General features: G+C 40.4%; 1 protein-coding gene across 1 annotated transcript; it reads left to right on the top strand.

Moving 5' to 3' along the window:
- Positions 1-860: 860 nt before the first annotated feature.
- nuak1b (NUAK family, SNF1-like kinase, 1b) lies at positions 861-23382 on the top strand. The gene is made up of 7 exons (XM_004069900.5): positions 861-2007; positions 8277-8397; positions 13552-13703; positions 14748-14813; positions 14905-15024; positions 18458-18590; positions 19201-23382. The coding sequence occupies exons 1-7, from the start codon at positions 1741-1743 to the stop codon at positions 20292-20294; spliced, it is 1953 nt and encodes a 650-aa protein (XP_004069948.1). The 5' UTR covers positions 861-1740; the 3' UTR covers positions 20295-23382.
- The last annotated feature ends 1443 nt before the right edge of the window (positions 23383-24825 follow it).

The raw sequence follows: 24825 nt of genomic DNA, 5'->3' as shown, positions 1-24825 counted from the left end.
GATGAGTCTCCATTTCTGCTGCCACATTCAGATGGTAGGGTCAGAATTTGGCATCAACCACATGAAAGCAGGGATCCATCCTCCCTTGTATCAATGGTTCAGGCTGCTGGTGGTGGTGTAATGGTATGGGGGATACTTTCTTGGCACACTTTGGGCCCTTTAGTACCAACTGAGCATGGTTACAACACCACAGCCTATCTGAGTATTGTTGCTGACCATGTCCATCCCTTTATGACCACAGTGAACCCAGTTTCTGATGCTGCTTCCAGCAGGATACAGCAAGATAGGGTGAACCAAACTCTGAGGAATGTTCCCATTACCTTGTTGAATATACTACCAAGGATTAAGACAGTTCTGAAGGCAAAAGGGGATCCAACCTGGTATTGAGAGGTGTACCTAATAACGTCACATGTGAGGAGAGTAATTTCTATCAAATAAATGAGGAATTTGGGTTTAAAGTGTGTTTTCTTGGGTCCTGTGATTGGGATTCGTCCATCCTCCCTTTGCATTTGTTGTTCTATTTTGAAATAGATTATGTTCCTTTGACAATACATTTTACTATGAAAGGAGGAATGGACTGAGACGTGTTTTGAACAGAGAAATCTGATTACAGGCAAAGGAAATCTGATCCTGAAGTGAGTATAGGGGCCCTAAACGAAAGACATCTTTAGAGCACGAAGCAACACAATATACAGCCTTTCTCCATACATGCTGGAACAATGGATGTTTTTTTCCTTTAAAGAAAATATAGGACAAAAGAGTGAATGAGAGGAGTGGAAGGTGGGGACACCCCTGCCCACATTGCGGCTGGTTACGCCCCTGGAGCTTGTAGGTGAGGGGATGAGAGCACAAAGAGAGGCAGGAGGAAGGACGGGGAAGGAGGAGGAGGAGGAGGACTGCCTTAACTCCGCCTCTGCTCGCAGATCATCTCCTTCTCCTCAGCCCCCCAATGCCGAGGACAGAGAGAGAGACAGGGAAGGAGGAGAAGCACCAGGAGGGCACCCGAGCGAGAAGAAGCGAAGCGACCATGGCCACATCCACAGCGTCCCAGCACAGCACAGAGTCCCACCGCCGCGCACCTCTGCTCCCGTCCGCCGCCCCGCGGAGCCCGCAGACTCACCGCCGGATGACTGCCGGCGATGAATGAGGTGCAGCACCTGGGCCGTGGACAAAATGCGGGTCATCTTCATCCAGAACGCCGGTTTCGTCGCAGCTTTCTCGCCTTTCTCGTGATGTTGGCCGCGTGCAGGATGACAGATGATGCGATCATGCGTTCACCCACGCGCTCGTGGGGGATCAGATTGTTTTAATGGGATAGAGAGCGAAGGGTTATTATAGCCAATACATTACATCCGAAAGCGTGTTCAGCTTCCGGCATGCAGCCTGCTGCCGAAATCTGAACACGGATTATTAGATTATGCTTTATCAATCAGTAGATTATGTTTGAATCGATCATTTTAGACCGATTTTGCCTCTTTGAGTCAATTAGTGCAGGTAATATAATAACATAGGTGAGATAAAACATGCATTTTAAAAGCGATGGAAATAACTTTTTTTTAACGAAGGCAATCTAGAAATGTTAGATTCCACGCATAAAAACATCGCTAGTGGTATTTTTTGTTATTTATTTATTTATTGTTGTTAATTTTAGGCCTTTAAGTGTTATCGTATCAGTGTTTTTAAGTAGGTAGAATCAAAGTATTTATCAGTGGAAGGGCTGTCAGGGGCGTTTAGACTGAAATGGAGGCTGCGTATTCGAAGCTTCACCGGGGGGCCACCAGCCCAGAGTCTCAGGGGGGCCCGGCAGGCGCAGCGGCCAAGCCACCTCCACCTGCCGGCGGCTCACCTGAGGAGACCCCGGCAAGCGGCGATGGACACAGGAGCTTAGGCGTGAAGAAACACCACCACAAGCACAATCTGAAACACCGCTACGAGCTGCTGGAGACGCTGGGGAGAGGCACGTACGGCAAAGTCAAGAAGGCCATCGAGCGGCACTCCGGCAGAGAGGTGAGCCACTTTCAGAGGGGCTGTAAATATCCGTCTGTCCTTTTAGTGCGCCCCAGACGCATATCACATGCATGCTTTTAGTAGAAGCTGCAGCTCTGTGAAGTCTGGCCCCACTGGGGATTCCCCCAGTGCTTTCAAACAGACCCACGGGGCCAGCAGAGTTGCGCTGCACACGCCTCGTCCCGTGCAAAAACTCACAACCGGATGCTGGAATGCAAACCCAGCTACTGAGCGGCTGACTGACGCACCTCCTGTGAAGGTTGCAGGCTAAATACAAAAAAAAGTAAAACAATGTTCATTTGGATGTGCACTAAAATGCATTAAAAAGCCTTTGACCAGACTCACCAAATGTTTAGTGATCTTGAACTGTGACAGTTTGTGAAAGCATTTCGATATTTGACGTATTGACACGTCAAATGCCACTCCAATGAGAATCGTGTTTTTAACCCGTTCTTGTAGCATTTTTCCCTTAATGAAGGACATATAAAGTATTTTCAGCTTAAAATTATGTTTTCGAGTATGTCTTTATTCAAATTGTTGTGAATAAGGTGAAGATGAAAGAGAAAACTACATTTAAAAAAACAAATGGCCTTAAAACGCCCTAATCATTATTCAAAGACCAATTGGAATGCCTCAACAATGGATCCAAAGATGATTCAATTGGGACTTTAAGAAGCAGACACAGTTTTTTTTAAGAAATGAATTAGTAATATGTCAATTAAATATGAATATATGCTTCCTTCCAGTTCTTAGTATTCAGTCTTTCCTGCCTTGAAAAAGTCTGAGCATTTTCTGTTTCTTATTTGATGTGGTACACCGTGTCTGTCAGAGTAAGCCCTCCTTCTCCTGCTTTAATGTCCTTATAGGTCTGTACATCTCCCCAAATATTTCCACATGTGGCAAAATATGACCCTTGCACTCACTCTGGCAGGGCATGTGGAACTTTCCATGAATCTCAGTTCAGGTTATTTCCCTGTGTGCTTTCCTATAGCTCCTCCTGGGAAATAAATGCTTAATATAGGTATGTTGAAGGGTGGGGTGGCTAGCTCTTGTTCCCTTCTGACCTGTCCCACTTGCAAATTATTCTGCTGTTGAGATTCAAACTATAAGTCTGATAAATTATGGTTTACTTGGTTTTCAAGAGTGGATGACTTTGGAAAGTTCTTGGAAAACTTTTTTTGCAGGAATGTACGAAATAACACAACATCACTAATTGTGCAGTGTTAAACTGAACACAAGATTGAGACATGGAGGTGTTGGGGTTCCTAAAACCTTGCACCTCATTTTATGTGTCCGCAGGGAAGCAGAGTCTCTGCACATGGAGTGTAAACAGAGCTTGACTTTTTCACAGGGCACATTTGTCTAGCACTGCGTTGCTCAAGTTTACCTGACCTTTAACCCAGAGGAAGTCCCTCATGTCCGTATGGCATATACAGCAGTGTGGTGAGATCGTTTCACGCTCGTTTAGCCTCTGTACCTTTTTCTCAATTTTTTTTCGCCAAGAACACAGTCAACAGAGTTTGAAGATCGCTGAAGGAAGTTGCACTTAATCATGAGCAAGCACATGATGGAATTTACTGAGCGCACTCGAGGAAGATGTAAGAAGATTTGTAGCGACAGTGAAAACAGACCAAAAGATTGTGCCTTAATCTGGATTGCCATATGTTGGAATGCTTAGGAACTTAGCCAAACTCCCGAAACTGATCACAGGGCTTATAGGAGCAAAGTGTGCCATGCTTGCTGGAGACATTGAAAGACATTCTGTACATTTTTTTTGTCTTATATGACAAAGAAGGTTGCAGTGACACCCAGACAAAAAAATTAACTTTGACACATGAAAGGTCGTCCACAGCGGGAAATGAAATGGGAGGGGATGGTTAATATCCTGTGTGGCGAATGAATTGCATTCTAGGGCACTCAAAAAAATACAGGGAAGACCACAACCATAACAAAAGATGTACCGGCTCAGTTGAAGGGGATACGGTCATATTGGTGTGAGCCTAAAGCACCAAATTACATCATTCCCCAACAATGGCTTCAATGAAAAGGAAAAACACTGACATTCCTCTGCTATATGTGGTGCCACTGATGAGGTATTAGGATTCCTGGCTGTGTTTGAGAATAAAGTTCTTTGGAAAAGTGACGGGCTTTCTCTTCCTCCTCCCCCACACTCTCAGTCCCCCCCCCCCCCTTCTCTGACTCAGGCTCACAGTCAACACAACAGATGATCGTGATCCTTAGCCAGCGTAGGGACGGGTCAACCTGTGATGAGTACTTCATCTCTTATAATTGCCTGAGAAAGTGCTGGTAGATGTTAGGCTCCAGTGAAGCACATAAAGGTTCTTTTACTTCAAACAAGTTCTTCTGGAAGCAAGAGTTTGGGGGCGGGCAGACGAGACCGCCCTCGTACCTGGCAAGAGCTGCTGTATGCATCCGTGCAGCTCCTGTTCACTGTGAGTGACTGTATCCACTTAGGGACAAGTGTAGCTGTGTCAGGCAGCACGCCTTGCTGCCCAGTGGCTGGTCTACAGGCCTGTTTAATGATCCACATCAGGGTCAGACACATACACAACAGATACCTGGCTTGGTCTCAAACCCAGTGTGGTAGAGCTCATTCAATCCCCAAGTGTAGAATAAACATTTAATGACCCACTCAGATGAAAATCATGTTTTTGGTGTTTTTTAACATGTTCTTGTGACATTTTTCTAATGATGGAGGACATATATAAAGAAAATTCTGCTTAAAATTTCATTTCTGAGTATTTTTGTATTCAAATCAATGTGAATCGGGTACAGATGAAAAAAGTGTTTGAAAAAGTTTGTAGTTATGTAGATTCAATAACAGCACCATTCTGATGCATCCACTTGTAGACAAATAGTCTTCGTATGTATAATGAAGGCAAATTTATAATGAACTACTGCAGCTTTGCAGAAACTATGTCCTAGATAACATCACTGGTTATATTATTTTTGGCTAAAATTAACATAATCAAAATTAAAAGACCACTCGGAACACTTTTGAAATTGATCAAAAGATATAAAGATATTTCAGTTGCCATTTAAATGTAATGAAGATCCTTGTGTAGAACGTGGAATTTGCCTTTCTGAGTACTATTTTTTTTATGTGATTTAAAAATAAGTGTAAGAAAGGGCACAGGAAAGATACTTTTTTTCTGCTTGAGCAACTTTTGGCTGTATGTATTATAACTTAAACTCTAGGATAATCATTAGCTTGTTTAGGAGAAACATAAATCTTGGGTGTGCAATTCAGTAAGCCTTTATGATTTACAGGATATTGTAACTTTACACACCCAATTGAGGGTCTTAAGTGCAAAGCTGTAAGACCACCTTTAAAGTAGGCAAACCCTGAAAATATCAATTATGTATAGTGCTGTATAAGGGGGGGGGGGGTCTTCTGCATTGACTGTTTTAAGATAAATGAACATCGGTCTTATTGAGCCCATTTAAAGCCTGTTTTTGAACTCTGGGATTGACACAACTTTGGGTTGCTATGACAACTGAAATCAAGACTTTTCAAAAGTTTGGCAATTAGGATTGACATACAAGCCAGACACTTGGTGAGACATGTTTGGGAAGGCTTTTTTAAAGCAAAGGGTTTCAGCGATTAGCTTTCGATCAGAAGACAATGCCTTCATCTGAGCACAGTTTCAAACTTTAATTAGACTTATATCAACTCACCAAGGCTTTTGTGAGGGATTGAGTCACTAAGTGAGTAGAGTATTGTGTTCCTTACCATGCTAAAAATAGCATACTTTGACGTAAAGTTTGATTTTTTCTTTTTTTAATGGGAACCAACTGTCTTGTGCAATAAGCATCTGATTAATTCTTGGTGACTCATTAGTTCCAAAGAAAACTGACTAGTCACGTTCAATTTTAAATAAAGCCTTATCAGAAGTTGTGAGGATGTAGCCTGAACTTGTATTCTATTCCAGATTTAGACCAGAATTGTCTCAAAAATGTAATGAAGACCTGAAAAAACTGCATCGAAAGAGAAACAATAGGAAGTTTTCAAATAAGTTCTGCTGTAATAACGTGAATAAATCTAGGAGTGGTAGTCCACTCTGCCTCACAGATGAACACCTAAGTCAAAGAGATTAATTACATTTTAAGGTGATGAGGTAAAGGAAACCATTAGCAATAAGACATAACTTCGACTAATTATGAACGCAGCATGTGAATCCGCTGGCTTGTTTATTATGGGATTATTTCTTTGTATTCAGTGTAATCAAGGCAATCTCTGGAAGGAAGCGATTCCGGTTTGGGGCTATTTTTATTGATGTACATGGTAATTAGCTTGGCACTTGCTACCTGCGGTTTGTGCTGCATGGAAGAAAGCCGGCCTTTTTTGAATGCTGCAGCTTAGCAAAGAGAGGACAAAAGTTTAAACCAACAGTCTGTAGAGTGAGCAGACTCTATATAGGTCTGATCAAAGGAAACCCAGGACTCAGTCCAGAATGTTTAGGCTACAATTAAAGTGACGAGCCAATGTGTGTGCTCTCAATTGGTTTATTTAGAGAGTGCAAAGGCTAGTGGTTTGGAACCATTTCTGAATGGTGTTGGTATGACAACGAAAAGTCCTCATTTCCATTGTTGGTATTGAAACTGCAATGAAAGGTGAATTTAACCCCTTGATGGCTTCAAATGGAGGCCACATTGTGTTAATATAAATGATTACAAACCAACACACTAGGCTGCGGTTAATGTCTCGTCAAAGACCTTTTGACAAGTTTAGAAACCGTTCTAAGTTAATAATCACAATATAAATTAAGGAAATAACAAGATGTTTCATATGTTGTCCTTATTTTTTCCATTCATTCAGAAGCTTTGTTGATTGATTTCTTAGTTACTTGTTTTTTTTATTTCTGTTCAACCTTAATTATCTCTGGAACACAAAAGGGTCACTCATGTCAATTTTTCCTGTAATTTTTAAACTTTCTATTGATTTTAGCATAAATTGTGTAAATAATAAATGTATGCTTATATAGTGCTTTTTTTAAACTTGATTTATGCCCAAAGCAAAGCCCTTTACAGTCACAGTCTTATTCACACACACAATGCACAGACGCGGATCACCCTACTGGTGGAGGGATAGTCGCTACAGCTCATCCTTAACAAAAGATTTGGACACCAAAGCAGCTTCAAATGAACTCGAAAAAACAGGGAGGGGCCGTAGTAGAGAAGTAACTCACATTTTAAAACTGTAAGACTTCTTTAAATTGAAAATAACGTTATTTTTTAGAAGGCCTTTTTCATTAACCACAAATGTATAACTACTGTATGTCCTGTAAATCCACTGAATTGATGTTTAGGATCCAGAAACATTTACTTTGTATCCATTTTTTAAAACACGTTTTCCTATGAAGACATTCCTGGTGAACTGACCACCTCATCACATAAAAACGGTGCAACTGTCACATCTCATGCAAAGCTGAGTTTGCAGATGCATCTGGTTTTTGGTTTTATTTGGGATGCAGCTACTGCTGACCCAATCAGAGAGGACTAGCTACTAGAATCACACCTTATAGTATTTTAGTACACCCACTTTTTAAGTGGGTGTAAAAACACCACTTAGCATAGCCCGCCTTTGACTTGACAACAATCTATGGTAGTAAGCAAACGACTGAATAGTCAGTTCTCTGACTCTTTGTAGTTAAACACCAACCTAATGCAATAAACTGAAATAATTTGTGCGTATGTAGCTAAATAAAGTGTCAAATGAGAACTATGCATCAAGGGTGTTTTTGCGTGCATGATTGTAATGAGACCATTCAACATCACATGGATCAATCACAATGTGTATAAGCTTTGCTTAAGTCTACTAACAAAGCGTTTGAATCAAATCCCTTTGTTAGAAGTTGTAGCTATTTTTATGACATTCATTTTCCCTCCAAATGTCATAAAGCTGTTTAAGCTTTTAGATAAATTTAGCAAGTGTAAATCCATTTATCCTTTGACACCGGAGTTTCTGAATGTTTACATTCTTTCGACTACTGTAGCTCTTCAGCCATTTACGCAATTAGCATAATTCCAGCGGATTCTAAAGTGGCTTTGCGCCATTATGCAACACTTAATGTTCGTAAATGTGTTGCTGCTTTTTTCTGGTCAAAGATATATGGTCAAAGGGCATGTGGTATGTAGGTGTCGCCGGCGACATCACCGGTATTAAAGGGTTAAGCTGTTGCACTTGTCGAGCTAAAAAAAAATTCAAATCAAAGTTGCCATAAAAGTGTTTTCTCGTTTTTTTCCAGGTGGCCATTAAATCAATTCGGAAAGAGAAAATCAAGGACGAGCAAGACATGGTGCACATCCGCAGAGAGATTGAGATCATGTCATCCCTCCGCCACCCACACATCATCTCTATATATGAAGGTAAGAGTCTGGTACATGTCTGGAAACCCATACATAACTTGCGACAAATTATATGCTTGTTCAATGTCAATGCACAAAAACACACATGTCTAAAAGTCTCCCTACCATTCATATCCAAGTTGCAGGACTATCATATTATGACATGCGGATGCCATAAAAGGTCCTGTATTAAAGCTCTGGGATGTTATTCATCTTCTCTGTCTGGCTGTCTCTGACTGTAAAAGTCAGGATGGGCTTTGACAGTGTGTCTGGATCTTGTGTGCGAGTGTATTTGTGTGCTGAAAAGTTTTTTTTTTTTTGTTTTTGAAAGGGGAGGATATTCTGAGAGGGTTGCCTCTCCCACATCTAAGAAAGTTTCATCCCCTGTGTTTTCTAGTCTTGATCTCAGGGCCAGACATCTGCTGGAACTTAGAAACAACAGGATCTGGGAGCCAGACTGTATTTGTGCATGTGTGCTAGTGCATATATATGTACTTCCAGAAGTAGTATGCTCTTTCCGTTGCACTTGGTCATATGTGTGTCTACACGTATGAAGCTAAGACACTTTGCTGACCCCAATCCCCCAGGCCTGCACTCTGTCTGACTCTAGTCCAGTGCTATGCAGAGGGAGTAGAGGCTGCAAGACTTCCCTGGAGCAACAGGATCATAACTCTACTGCAGGAAACCCCTTTCTAAATGTCAAAGCCTTCAATAAAATATTAGAAATATTTATTGTTATTCTTCCTTTTACTGTTAAACCTTTCAAAAGCCGTTAACCTTAAAGGAAAAAAAAGAGTTCAGAAAAAACTATGAATGACTGAACAATTCCCATTGAATTTTGAGGGTGTGTTTTACAATAAATTATCCCTTTTCATACAGACTGCTCTGCCATAATGGAGCTGAAGTCACAATGCACTCCGAAATCAAGATTTCTTTTGTATTAATTGTCACTGTTCTTAGATTTTACACACAGCAATTATCCTGTGCTATTTACGGCTATTTCCCCTGGTTAGCGCAATGACCTTTGTTCAGTTTCAAAATCCATAGATCATTATCTGCAGCGTTTAGGTAAACAAACATCACGTAAACCAGCTAAAAAGTCAGCTGGGAACTCAAACGTTTTTGACCTTTATGGGCTTTGCAAGAGAAAGATTAAAATAATTTTATAAACTCTGAATTGCCTGGATGAGGTCTCCGTGAGTTGTCTTTTTTTAATTTTTTTTATATGCAGCTTGCTCCTCCAGCAAAGCGACTCAGTGCTGTTGCACTTTGGTTTCTCTCCTCGAACCCGACATTTACAGTTGTGGCTTGGCCTCCACCCAGCCGTGCCTTAGAGATATATAAAGGAGTGCCAGAGATTCTGAGTATCCGGCAAAACCATCTTCACCAGCCCCTGCCAACTGCTTTGTGCAAAGCAAAGCTGAACCAGATGTGCGTGCAGATGGATTTTTACCACTCCCTCGCATTTTGCATTCGTCAGCATGCTTTTTGGGGCCTTTAAAAGCAATTTTTTTCTGTTTGCTTTTTATGAGTACCTCTGTATCTCATTGCTGAGTGCAATAACTGACTGTATGTACAAACTGAGTGTTTAAAAGAAAGCCTGGTAAGTACTTAAAGCGACCCCAAGGAAAAGTATTTGCTTTGTTGCATCTGATACAGAGACTGACGGCGTTTTTACGATGCCAAGGCCAGCAGGTATCCCAAAACAATGGAATGCTTTGCAAGCTTTAGCCTTACGTTAAGCATCCTTTGAAACCAAGACGTTTCTGTGTCTTTCAGTAGGACTTAAACACAACCAGAAAGCGTGTTTACTAATGAGTTACACAAATGCAGGTGTTGCACTTTGTTATCCTTGGACAGACTGCTCATTCTTCCAGACTTTATGCTAAGCTAAGCCAAATGATTGCTGACTGTAGTTTTTGAGGCTGACTAAACAATTTTGTTGCTGGTTTCAGCAACTTTTAAGTCTGTCCTGCCATCCATTTAGTCAACTTTTTTTGGCTTATATTTTGGCACGTGTGTTCACTAAAAAAAAAGAAAACAGACATAATTTCACAAGTTGTTTATAAAACGAGAAGACATGTCTCATACGTTGACAGTAAAATATTAATTTTAAATACAGCTTGCCATCTGTGGTAAAGATTACTTCAACACAAGTTAAATCCTAATTTAATGAGCTGTATTTCACAATGTAAGCCCAACAAATCAATTTAGCACTTAACCTGGCAGAGTCGGGGAGAAATGCCAAGTCAGATTGATTCTCGATTTAGGCAGTCACAGAAAATTATGGCTTTACACACCTAAAAGCATAATGGAATTGCTGTAGGGCATAATATTTAAGAGAAGAGCTGTTACTGATGAGCCATAGAGAGTGACAGCTACATGTTCTGTCTGTCTGGGTGCCACCGTTCCAACGGTGCCGCTCCAGATCCAGCTACAGCATTTGGCCTAAAGTGTTTATAGAAGCAACCTGATATTCTCTATATGTACCATATTTTTTCTACTTTAAATCGCACAGGCTTATAAGCCAAAAATTGCAGGTTAACAAAGAAAAAAAAATGGTTACGTCGCAACTCCGCCCAAAATATGCACAAAAAATGCGACCTGTACTCCGAAAAGTAGGGTAACTCATTAAAACACATGAAATGTTCCAAATGCTTTTTGTAGATCTTCATATATTTTTTTCATGCAACTTGTTTCGAACAATTGTAATACATACAATGATATAGCTAAAAATAGTAATAATAACAAAAACAACAAAAATGCCAAATATGTTTGAAACGGAGCAGGCAGAAGCTTAGCTTGTTGTCCCTCCCCTTTAAAAAAAAGCTATAATTTTAATTGATAATATAATTGATAATATAATAATTATAGTTATAATTAACAAACAATAAACCTGTTCATCTTCATTTATATGCAATTATAATAATAACACTAACATTCATATGAATACCCAAGTTCACTATTTAATTATGTTTTTTATGTCTTCAAAATTATCTTTATACATGCCGGAATTATAATGAATTATTTAATTGTGCTCATGCCTATTTATCATCTTTAGAATATTTCAAATTGTTTTTGTTTAAACCCAATATTATTTCAGATTACTGTTGACAACACACACAAAAATCATCTTCGTACCATAAGTAATTTTTCTGATCCTCTAGGATTAAAGGAATTTCCTCCTACTATAAATAATTACTGAATTTTATTTGGAAATAAGTAGTTATATGATATTAGAAAAGTTTGATATTTCATCATTTTAATGCCATCATTGACATTAGTTGTTTGCAAATGAAGTCTGTCATTAGAGTAGGCAGTGGGACAATGGGTCTTAATTAGCAGGATGCAGGGTGCTGATCTGTGAACAAAGCTCACTGATAGACAGAGAGGATGTAGTGGTCAATGGTGCACCAAGTGGGCTAAAACCACCCCAATTTATGTAAGGCAGGCAATTATTACACCATCAGGGGTTAGAGGTAAAGGGGAGTACAAGCCGAGAATTGGCTCTCCAAGCACCAGCCCATCAAGGATCAGTGCAGATGTCACCCCAGGTCACCGCTTTTTTTCCACCAATCGGAGCCCTGGATTTGCTCTGCCCTCCGGAATGCTTGGCTTACATCCTGTCTGCTGTTTCCCAAGCAGCCAGACAGTCACAATCAGGGAGCATTACCATCACTCAGCAACTGTGTGTTTTTGTAGAGGATTATATCTTTAAAAGGCCCCTGGGAGAGTAAAAAAAAGGGGGCTCAGAGAAAAGTAGTGTGACAGACTATGAAGGTGCTCACTCAAGGGTGTAGAAAGTTGAAGCCCCCACCCCTGCTGACCTTGCTGTGTGGGAAAATCAACACGCACAATGTGTAGCAATATTTCTGAGTGCTGTCATCTCCTCAGCATTCCCTTTTTCTTTTTCCTCTTTCGTTCTCTCTCAGCCAAACCATTTCCATTCCCATCATGACAAGTTGATGTTGCCAGACTGAAATTACAGCGGAAAAAAAGCTTCCTTTCTGACAGTAGAGGCTAAATCTTATCATTGCGTTGATTTATGTCAACCGTGGGCTTCCCTGTTTTGTAAAGAGTGATCTTTGCTGCGTAAACATCAGCTGACCTCTAATCACAAGCATGCAGGCTGCCTAATGAATAAACACAGGTTTTAAAGATGCTTTCGTTTTTATATAACAAGAGAGTGCTCCTTTGTGTGCTGACTCATGACTTATGACCTAAATGTGATTTGTTTTTAGATTCTAGACTTCCATACCTATAGGTGCAGAGAAAATTTAGGGTTGTTTTGTGACTAGTAGTATCCAGGACATTGGTAAAACTGTGACTACAGTGTCAGGTCTGTACAGGTGTAACAGAATGTTTTCTTGATGAAATACATGTCTTTTTGGGGGGTCACAGGAACTTTTTCTTTGTTGTTTTCCAATGAAAATTGTGTTCTGCTGTTTTTAACATTCTTGTGATATTTTTCTCATAATGGAGGACATGTATAAAGAAAATTAAGATTAAAACAGCCTTTATGAGTATTTCTTTATTCAAATCAATGTGAATCAGAAGCAGATGAATAAAAGCAGGTAGAAAAAGCCTGTAGCCATTATGTAAAAACTACAATCACTGGGCCACAAGCTCCCTGCTCGGCTCCATTCTGATGCATCCACTTGCAGGTAAATAAAATCCACGAACATCTTTGTGGACCTTTATTAGGGGCTGTAAGCTAGCATGTGATCGTATAAACAATGGGATGATGAGTGTTGGCAAACAGTCCCGCCCACAACTCAGAAACTATGTCCTAGAAAAATTGATTTTGGGTAAAAACGGCCTAACTATAATTAAAAGACCACTGGAAACACTTACAATAGATCAAAAGATAACTGGAGTGGAACTTTAAGGTAATAGCTCCTTCCTAAAATCCTTGACACATGATAAAAGGATTTGGAATGATGTAATCCTGGAAAAACTATTATGGGGAGCTCTTAAATTTGGCATTCCAAAACTAAGGTGATGATGGGCTTCTTACAGTACACCTATGGCCTTTTCCTTGTTTTTAATTTCATAAAATAAACTAAGAACTACTTTGAAAGGGTTCCTCCTTTTCCTCGTTTGAGCTAATATAGATATATATGTTTTGGAAAGATAACATTAATGTTCTCCTTGTGTTTTCTTATCATTTTTCAGTGTTTGAGAACAAAGACAAGATTGTGATTGTGATGGAGTATGCCTGCAAAGGGGAGCTATATGACTACATCAGCGAGCGTCGACGCCTGAGTGAGCGTGAGACACGGCGCTTCTTTAGACAGATAGTCTCTGCTGTACACCACTGCCATAAGGTGAGAAAACATTCTTCATTGCTTTTTTATGGAGAAAAAACAAACATTCTTTGCTCAATCAAGTTTTTTTTATGTCACACACATTTAGGTGTGTTTTACTGTGACATAAACCATGCAACATACATGATCAGTGATAGTTAATCTGCAAGCCCCACACAGCATGCTTTTCTTGGCCCAGCATTGTTAAAGAGTCATCCGCTCTCATTGAAGGAACACAGGCCAGAGTAATTCAGACTTATTTCTGTGTAGAGCAGCAAACAGGCTCCTCATTTATTCCTCACTCACACACACTGATGGATGTCCCAAGATACCCCCTGGGCCTTCCCCGAGGGCTTTAGACTCAGGTCACACCCATGTCAATCCATGTTCCACACCTCACTAACTCCCAAGAAAACCCAAAGGTCACAGGGCTTGTTTAGTTGGACTCCCCTCTTCACATACTCGTCCTAGGTGGAGATAGGGATGACGTCACAGACCTCGGATAGAAGAGTCCCAGACAGCCATGAGTGATGAATCATCCCCACCACAAGCAGCCTCTTGCTGGGTGGGGTTGTGTGAGTCACTGTTAGAACAAGCAAGCAAGCACTTCTTAATTTCATCCACCAATCAGAGTCATGTGAACATGTGCCCCATGCCAAGCAAAAACCAATCAGATATGCCATGCAGAGCAGCAGAAGGCGGATGGGTTGAAGCTACTCCTCCGCAACTGAGCCGGAGTTCTGTCTATATACAAACCACATGTTAATTCTAGATTCTTTTAAAGCGTTGCATCAAGTTGTGTTTTTAATCCTAAAATGCAGTGAGAACATCATTCATAGTGGTAATTACAGGCTCGTGCTTATGTGACACATGTGAGTCAGTTAAAAAAGAAAAAAATCACAGCAGATGTCAGGGTGATAGACCAAGTAAAGGCTACTAAGCTAGCAGACTGCCTTGATTTTCCAGAGAACCACAAGCTGTCTTTGTTATAATCAATCACTTCTTAACACAGCAGACTTTTCATGAATTATGAATGAATGAATGCAGATCTGCTCTGATTTTCAGAATGGAGTGGTGCACAGGGATCTAAAACTGGAAAATGTGCTACTTGATGAAAACGGTAATATTAAGGTGAGCTAATATCTTATTGCTTGATCTGTTATGCATTCTTGATTGGTTATATTACAACTGGAGTGTCATTTCTTCACCCATGTCTTCATAGATTGCTGACTTTGGCCTGTCCAACCTCTACCATAAGGACAAGCTGCTGCAAACCTTCTGTGGAAGCCCACTTTATGCTTCACCAGAGATTGTCAATGGAAGACCATACAGGGGCCCAGAGGTGAGACTCAGTGAACCAAACAATAACACAGACAAAGCCCCACCTGTCATAATGTAAATGTAATTTTTTTTTTTTAATGAAGCTTAATTTACTCTGGGATGAACTTCTCATCTTCTTCGTGTTGTTGTGATTTCATCATTGCTATCTCTCAGTTGGTTATGACTAAAGAGTAGTTTATTCACCAAGGGGTGGGTAGGCCTCATTTTTAGCCTCTTTGATGGGATTATCTCTCTTGCAACCCCACAGTGGGTCAGCGCAAACACTCCCCTATCCTTTGGTTCTTTGAAGTGAGGAACTGGAGGGTGCAGTTTGTTCACTTTCTCTTTTGCCAAATGGGATTGAAATCAGCTCGGCAGCCCTAAAGAGCACTCCCTGTCAACTTAAGTATCTGAAATATTTGCACTAATAATACAACAGTCATAAGCAAACAAATGTGTACCAGATGAAAAATAGAGACAATGAAGGAAGATAATTAAATATAGACACACAGAAATATTATATGCACATATATAAATATAGACAACCCTGAAATTGTCACACCATTTTTCAATTTTGACTTGAAGTCACTTAATACATAGATGGGAAATAGCCCATAAGGTATACCTTATGAGAGGCATAAGGTACCTCTCAGAAGGTATTATGCTATGTCGACATGTTTACATTAAGATTATGCAAGGCGTGCATTGTTGAACCCGCGTTTTGGACAAGCAGGGAGGGGCTTCCTTTTCTTTTTCTTTTGCTTCTGTTCATTAGCACAAGTCCACCACCTACAGTTGGAAGAGACTTGGTGTGAAATGCCAAAGTGGTGGAAATCTCGCAAATCTTGCTCCAGGGTTTTTCTTTCACAGCTCTATTCTGATAAATATGAAAGACTTGGTGTCATTAAATTCCTGTAGGACACAAACCGCAAATGTTTATTTCTTGATCAATTTTCACATGGTTGTGAATTCAAAGTCATCTAAATGTCACTCTCTAATATAACTCCCTGATTGGTTGAAGTTCAACCAAGTCTAACTTTCAACGCATGTTCAGTGGTTGTGCGTTTTGTATGTAGAGCCCAAAAAGTTGTAGAAACTTACATAGTGATGCATTAATGCATATGTTTTGAACGCGGAAGCACGAAACGCACATTTACACGCGTTTACATCGACTTTTCATAAGAAGTGGACGCTTGAACGTTGCCAAGGCCTGTGTGAACGTAGCTTTAGAGCTAAAGGCATTGTTGTGATAACATTTTTATATCTGTCTCTGTATATTATCATGAGCCTTCCCCAAGGGCTTTAGACTCTATTTTGTTCATCATGATTTACAACCCTTTACTCCAGGCTGCTAAGAGTTAAAGAATTCCAATCTGCTTTGAAAAAAGTTTCGAACTGCATTTGGGGTGAGGCCACAAATGTCAGCAAATGTGGGCAACAAAAACTGTGTAAAAGAATAGAGAGTGCCCTGTCTGAAGGGAATGGAGCACTGACAACATACGAATTAAGCATTCTTGACACTGGTCCAGTGCCTTAAAGGAAGTCAAACTCATCTTATCTGACTTCCTCTTCCTCGACTTCCTAGATACTATACACCAGGGGTCGGGAACCTTTTTGGCCAAGAGAGCCATAAACGCCACATATTTTGAAATGTAATTTCGAAAGAGCCATACAATAATGTAGTGTCCCTTTCCCACACTGAGGCACGGAGACTTAACCTCTTTTAAGGTTCTTTATTCTGGTTACTGCAGACCGCGACAAACGCCGAACAATTAATTCAGCAACTCCTGAATCTCTCCCGCCGAGACGAGACGAGAGCGCGTCTCCCAACTTTATATTCCCCTGCTCCCGCTGCAGCCCTCCCCTTTCCCTTATTCGGCCCATAGCTGAACCCCATTGGTCCAAACTACCTAACAACAGGCTGAGCGACAGAACTGAGAGCCAATCAGCTCTCTGCTTGATGCGGTCAATGAACTCCAGAACTTTTAACGCGGCCCAACAGCCATCCAACTCAGTCCGCGACAATATGTTTAAAACTAAAATACAAGTGAATGTGTGCATTTGATGTAATTTCAACCTTTTTAAAGTACAATAAGTCTGTGGATTCTTTTTAATACCATTGTTATGCTGTTTCTAATAAATGATGAGTATTTCTCGTGGTAGTTTTGCTGATGGTCTAGTCTGGTTTACGTGGTGAGTTTCTGCTTCATGCAGGCGTTGAGACTTTAAACGTGATCTTAGGTTGGTATGAATGTTTTGTAGATGTGAGACAGACTGCTCACATGCAGACGCGGAGCCAAACACACACTCACACGCTGCAGTGAGTGACAGGCAGTGGGTTTTACCTATTTACAATCCCTGCGCGATTCACCTGCTGCCTGTCCCCACAACACCTCAGCCCCACCCTCTGCTTTCTCCCTCACACATCCCGTCCCCGCAACTGCGCGCTCTTTCTCAGAGACGGGAGCGCGCACTTTTAGGCACGGCAATTCACAGGTTTCCGGGTGGTACAAACTCTGTGAATTAATAGACAATTTTAAACTTATACTAGTGCTGGCGCAGATTTGTCTCTCTAAGCACCGCTACTACTGCGCGCCTCTGCCATCGCATCGCGCACGAGAAGGACTGGTCTAATGAAGAAAAAAAATTTGAATTAAAGATTTGTCTGCGAGCCACATGTGACCATCAAAAGAGCCATATATGGCTCGCGAGCCTTAGGTTCCCGACCCCTGCTATACACCTTCAACAACCCCCACCTCATCTCCCCCCCAAGTCAAAAACACATTCCTCTGGACATCTTTATGTTCTCTGTTATCTAAAATCAACACAACACGTGTTATCAAATTGTTTCTCTCACAAACTCTGATGCCCACTCAGGTCATGAGCATCTAGAGCTCAGTCTGTTATCTCTTTTGGTATTAATACTCCCTTCCGCCCACACCGCCTGCCCCTATGGCTCTGTACCTCCTTATGCAACAGCACACACCCCAGTCTTAAAATACCCACCTGCCATCAGGTCAGGACGGTGCTCAGGAAGTTCATGTTTTCGCCTAAAAGAGCAGTGGAGTAAGGGTAGGCCAATCATAATGGAAGTGAGACATTTCCAAGCATATTTCCAACATTTGTCAACGTCTCCTTTGGACAAACATGTCAAGTGGTTGAACATAAGAATGTTCTTGCAAGATGTTTGTGTGAAAACCCACTGTGGTGCTTTTTTATCCCAAAGTAAACTGAAAAGTATAACTTGTTGCTCTAATCTGATGGTGAGCAGAGCTGAGCTCATTCCACATTTCACTGGCATGATTCACTAATCAAAACAGCACTTGGAAAACTGCCTCTAGGTTGCATAACACACCTCAATGCTTTTTTAATTTTCTCCTCATATACAGTATATAAACAGATTAAATTTCATTTGAAAGACCGACTAATATGACAAAGTTTTGTTTCATTTAAAGGTGGACAGCTGGGCTCTTGGGGTCCTGCTGTATACCCTGGTCTATGGAACCATGCCATTTGATGGGGGAGACCACAAAAACCTCATTCGCCAGATCAGCAACGGCGACTACAAAGAACCCACTCAGTCCTCAGGTATCAGTGTGGCCACTTTTTTTCTCTCTGCTGATTTTAAATGGATCTTTAACATGGACAATATTTGGGATTTCTTTTACGAATGAAGCACAAACAGGGACTTTTCAGATAAATTCTCTCTCTGAAAGCACAATTATTAGTATGTTTGTGGTTTTGGCCTTAGTGGTATCAATTAAAATGAATAAATAATCTACAGATTTTAAAATTTTCCTTCCATTTTTATAAAGTTTATAATAGGGATGTCATAATTCTCGTTCAAAAACTGATTCGAATGCAACACCATTGAAGTAAATCTTGGGTAAAGTGAATCTTTGCATCCCTCTTCCATATGCTTAGTCTGAAAGTGTCAAAATGTGTTGTGCTACATTTAATATAGTTTTTTATTACATCACTCCAGGCTCAATATAAACCAGCCAAAGGGTTTTTCTTCATTGTTTCTTGAGTATTAGCAAAGTGAAATTCCTGAATTTTTAGTTCTTTGTGGTTGTTTTGTAACACACAAATCATATGTTGAATTCAAACTAAACTGTGACCCAAAGATCTAGGTTTGAACCAAATTGTGGGGAAAGTAAATCATTGCATCTCTAGTAAACACACTGTTTTCTGTTAGATGCCCGTGGACTGATCCGCTGGATGCTGATGGTGAACCCTGAGCGCAGAGCCACAGTAGAGGACATAGCCAATCACTGGTGGGTAAACTGGGGCTGGAAGAACAGCGTGTGTGACTGTGAGACCCAACGAGACCAAGGAGGCTCACCCATGCTAGCCCGTTTCATTGACTGGCAGAACCGCACCGAGCCACGTGGTACTGGAGCCAAGATTTCAGCAATGCCCCAAATGCTGCGCCAGAGGCCCAAAAAGTGTAAGAAGGAAAACGTTGAGGCAGGACAGTTACAAAGTGGAGCAGAGGAAAAACCAGGTCTGAAGAGACCAAAGGGCATTTTAAAGACCAGGGTAACAGAGGAGCAACAAGCTGCCGGTTTTGATGAGGGGGAGCTTAATAAAGCAGCGCTACCTCAGGAAGCAGAAGCTGAAGAGGAGACCTCAAACCCAGAGAGAGATGAAGGGGACTTCCCCTTAGGTGGTGGTTCGCCAGCCAAGATGGTGCCCTCTCTACCCAAGAAGGGTATTTTAAAGAACAACCAACAACGGGAATCAGGGTACTACTCTTCTCCAGAGCGCAGTGAGTCCTCTGAGCTTTTGGGGGGTGCCAGTATGTCTCTGGTAGCCAGCTCCCCTCCTAAAAGGGCAATTGGAAGAAAGGGCATCTTGAAACGAAACGGCAAGTACTCCACCTACAGCGGGGTGCCGTCAGCAGTAACAGTGGCAAGAGTCCTTAATGACCCTCCTCCCCCAGCTGACTCTGGCCTGTCCCGCAGTCAGAGTCGACCCTCCAGCATAGTGGGAGAAGATAGTTCCGTCCTGTCCCTGTCACCAAGCTCCTTAAGTGGGGCTGAGTGGCATCCCTCCACTCCACACCACCACCCAAACATCAGGGCTTGTGTATCTGCTGAAAACCTTCTGCATCTTTCCAACTTCAAGGGTTTCCAGACTGCCCCACCTCTCCAGGGGCCCAAGTTCAACCTTGGCTCCAAAGCGAAAGGCTCCCCAGGGGACAATGGAAGCTTCTCCTTGCTGGGGGATCTGGAGGACATGACTCAGGTGTACCAGCAAGCCCTGGACATCAGCAGCAACCTCACCTAAAGAGACGACGAGAAGGAGCAGAGGGATTCAAACGTGACTGTCTTTGTGGTTGGTGTGTGCACTGATGGGTCTGCATGACATTAACGACCAGTGCATTACTGGGATACACCTTCAGGAGTTTGTGGCTTTTGAAATCTTGATAGCAAAGCCATGTCTCTGTTCACAGACATGCTCACACAAAGTGCATTTCTTTGACAGGAGAAAATCAAATCAAGGTTTTGTTAACAGTAAAAAGGTCAGTGCCCGCACGGCAGAATGCCACCCACTCTGCTTTTGGGCTGATGTAGACTCCACGTTCAACATGTTTACATATTCAGCAAAACGGCAAGTTTGAATCCCAAACGCAGCAGCCACAAGCTGCCTCCCTCTCCTTCTTCTACACCACCTAATTCAAATATGAGTTTACAAAAGCACCTTAAAACTCACAGAGAGCACATGCTTTTGTGACTTTTACTTCTTTTGAAAGAACAAAAAAACCAGGGTCTTGTTCCAAAGAAAGAAAAAAAAATCCTAAAAACTATCTTTATTATTTATTGATATTTTGTAGCTTTAGTTAAGTGCAAAACTGGTGCATGGTGGCTATAACTGGAAGGGTCTGAAGTTCCTTGTCTCAAGCTCCTTCAGTGGAACTGACATATATAATTATGTTACTCAGTAATGATAAACATACATATATATCTGCATCTGCGCATACAACACACGCAGACAAATATACCTTAATAAAAGCATATGTCCTATATATATATGTATGAAATTAGGGAATTTGTAGGAAGTGCCTTTTTCTGTTTAAAAATATAAAAAAAAATTATGTATGTCATTTCCTTAAAGTAGAGGGGAAAGCCAGGCCACCCTGTCACCAGATGAGCTTTTTACATGTTATTTGTGAATGTGCAGAAACCCAGGGCCTTTAAGAACTCAGCTGACCTGCTTTACCTGTTTTGAAGGTTAAAGGTCAAAGTGAGGCAACAGCGATAAAAACAGTTCCGACCCCACCCACTTCTCCTTTCACATGTACTATATATGTGACCAAAAAACATTTTAGTTTTTTTCAGCAGTTAAAGCTGGTCTGCATAAAGTCACCTGGCAGCAAAAGAGGTCTGGAGGGGCTCACCTTGTGGGACATCTAGTAAAGGGAGATGGTGGAGACACCACCTCACAGTCCTGGAATGTGCCTGGATTTTTATAATTTTAAAGGGAAAAAAATAACATGTTATTTTATTGTATTATTATTTTAAGACTTGCAGAGTAATTTCAATCGTAGAAGTTTACCTGTACCTCTTTGAAACTGCTAAGTAAGGTGGTTTGTCTTAGCTTGCTGACGAAGAAGCAAATCCCCCAGACAAAAGCTGGACGCGTGTGGGTGCTACAGATCCCTCATCAGCCTCAAACCAGCTCAGCACAGGTGGGATCTCCAGATTCCACTCAGCCCTCTAGCTGTGTATACTACTTCATTATGTCAGCCAAGCACAATTAGCCGGCCTGTTGTTTTTATTTGAGCGTATGAGAGAGGAAGTGCGTAGAGATTTATAGCTGTAGGGGAAAAAGAAAGTGTGAAAGAAAGATGCAGCGCAGAAATTGGAAAAGGAGTTGGCTGTGAAATGCCAAGGTTGAGGTGTTAGATTTATTTTGTGAAAGATTTGTGAAGTAGAGTAGAGGAAGTAAAGAAAGTTGGTCGAAAGAGTAGATGGAAAGGAGATGGAAAGTTTTTGCTTCACACCAAAAATGTGAAGAGGCTTTGACATGATTTCTTCAGGGACTGGAGCAAATCAGTTTTCCCAGTTGGTAAATGAATCAATCCCCCTCTGGTTTTACCTCACTTTTCTCTTCTTTGACTTTATGTTTCGAGATGCTGCAGGCTGTTGACACAGCTTGTATAGAGGCTATACATGCGTGACAAGTCGTTCGCTTGGCTCTACAAAGCATATAATTCATCTCTGCAGATTCAAAAAAATACTGGTGAACAAGCGCTGATGTCATTCACGGTATTAAAAGCTCTGCCGTGCTGTAGATCACCCTAAAGATACAAGCTTGAATGTTTTTAGTTGTCAGCTCATGTGAAGGTAAGGTCCTGGGTAGAGAGTCAGATGAATGACCCGCTGCATATATTACTGCTTTTTATTGCCTTTTGTATCGCATTTTATTGTCAACTGGATTACAGTGAGAAAATTATACTATGTTAGTATTTTGTTTTATTATGCCTCTGTTTTTGATTTTACAAAATCTAAGAACTGCATTGTGAATAACAAACAAAAAAAATACTTCCTTCATTGAAGTATTAAAATGTCTCTCCATAAAGCAAATTTAATGTGAAATTGAGATGATGACTTTTTCCCTATGTTGTGGTACAGCTAATAAAGCTTAAAAAAATCCAATTAAAATGCAAATCTAATCTTAAAATGGGTGTATTTACACCAATATTTCAAAAGTTGATGCTAAAAATGTTGTATTTTCTCATCTACCAAAGTAAAAGGAGGCCCAAAAATGCTGGAAGAACACCAAACAAAATGGAGATAGAGCAGCAAAAAGAATCCAAACTTTGACTCTGCCAAACTGGAAATTACTGGTGCATATTTTTTAGATAAAAAAACGTTTAATCATAGGAATACTTGACTGGATTTTGTTATTACAGTAATAATAAATTAGTATTGTTATATTATTTAAGTATATTTTCTTTAGATGTCATTACCTTTATTGGCAAGTGCCCCTATTTGGTTTTGCTTTTTTTTTAAATAGGTCAGTGATCCTGGACTGTCAAGGTTTATTAAGTTGTGTGCCTATGGTATATTTCATAAACTTTTTTTTGGTGTTTGTATGTGAAAACTTGTGTTTTTTTATACCTGTATTTATTGATCAAGCCATTTAATTTCCCTTTTGTTTTGTTTTTATAAACTACTCCATTTTTGCTTTAGCCTGCTTTGGATCCAATGTGTTTCCAAATGAGTGTCATCATCTCATTGAGAAGGTCAAAGTGCGAGTGAATCAAATAGTCAAAGAAAGGTATGTGAAATCCTGTAAAATGTCTTAATCCTTCAGGTCAACACGATGCCCCTGTAGTACTGTATCAAGACAAATAAATGGATCTTGACAATTTCTGGTCTGTGTTTTCCTTTGTACTTACATTTTTTTATACCTTGGTACGGGTGAATACTCAATTCTGCAGGGTGTGTATTAAGAAGAGATATACCAAAGTGATATTGTACCCCTAAAAAAGAAGGTCCGGTCACCGGTTGCCCAAATGTTCTATATGACTGCGCTGGCCTTAATGTGGGTTGGTATTCCAATTATTAACATGTTTTAAACAATTTAAAAAAAATATATATTTATATATAAATCTTTAGCTGTTACTATGACAACGTATCGTACTACTTTTCAAATATTCGGCTTTTTGTGAAAAAGCAAATGAAACCTATAAAAAAACAAGAATTAAGTGATAAAAGTCTATTAAATAGATATTGTATATGCGGGATAATGCCTGTATCTTTAGGCTATATTTATTTTGAATTATGTAAGGGAAAATGCCTAATTCAGATTCAGGCTTCAGGTTTCCTCCTCGTTGGTTATTTTCTAATAATCCACACACCTCATCCCTTACGCAGCTCATAATAAAAAATTGTCAAAAGGATGCAGGAAAGGACATAATTAAATGTTCTTTTAGACTTTATGCTGGATAAGGTATGTGTGACTGAGATGCCTTTTAATTTAGAACAACTTGACCCTTAGATTTCAAAAGTATATTTTAGGATTTATTCAATTTAGTCAACAAGCAGTCCTAAATAAAATCTATCTGTAAATATTTTAAGGTTTACAATTTTTTCTTCAACTTGGGCCAAAATGTGTGCCGAACTATCATTTGAGAGCTGTCCTGGTTCAGTTTCCTTGTAAAGAAAGTGTGACCCAAAAGCCCACTTGAATGCTAAAATGAGGTTAGCAGTGTTGCCCTGGTTTCATTCCTAATTTAAAGTCAGTAAATTACACTCCTGGCCTGAGTTTGGTTCAACTGCTAAAAGACTAAAGTTCAATTTGACACAGTTTGAAAGACTGTCTTGACTTAATAGGCTGTTAAAAATAGACAGGCTGTCAAAAGCAGTGCTGGAAATGAAAAGGGGCCTGTTTGGGACAACATTACCCAGTGTTTCCATGCAGTCTCAGCTGCTGTATTTAAAATGAAATTAACTTAATGGATGTTTAAGCAGTACTCCACCCAAAATCTATTTTTTCAAGCATTTAAAAGTCATTCCCTGTGGGTTTAAAAAGGTGGTTGTAAAATTGCTCAGTGGTTCTGTTCAGCTTTATTTTACAATGAGTTCCAATGGTAACTTTTTTTTTTAAGGGAAAACAGTCTGCAGTAATCCAATTCACTTCTGCAGAACAGTATGTTCTCCTGCATGCTTGTCTTCAAAACATAACTTGTTTGTGCAGCTTAGGTTTGAGACTTACTTCATTGTCAACACACACAAGGACATCTCTTGATGTCCATCAAGACAACTTTAGTCTCAAAACCCACAAATGCTGCAAAATTCAAAAAGGAAAG

Source organism: Oryzias latipes, chromosome 6, assembly GCF_053564925.1.
Source record: "Oryzias latipes strain Hd-rR chromosome 6, Olatipes_Hd-rR_3.1".
Classification (NCBI taxonomy): domain Eukaryota; kingdom Metazoa; phylum Chordata; class Actinopteri; order Beloniformes; family Adrianichthyidae; genus Oryzias; species Oryzias latipes.
This window is presented reverse-complemented; position numbering and strand designations above follow the sequence as displayed.

What these genes read in the sequence shown, in the direction of transcription:
- nuak1b (XM_004069900.5), top strand. Translation starts at nt 1,741, where the DNA reads ATGGAGGCTGCGTATTCGAAGCTTCACCGGGGGGCCACCAGCCCAGAG. An exon ending in GACCATACAGGGGCCCAGAG is followed by an intron (nt 15,025 to 18,457) that starts GTGAGACTCAGT and finishes TTTCATTTAAAG; the next exon opens with GTGGACAGCTGGGCTCTTGG. An exon ending in AGAACCCACTCAGTCCTCAG is followed by an intron (nt 18,591 to 19,200) that starts GTATCAGTGTGG and finishes GTTTTCTGTTAG; the next exon opens with ATGCCCGTGGACTGATCCGC.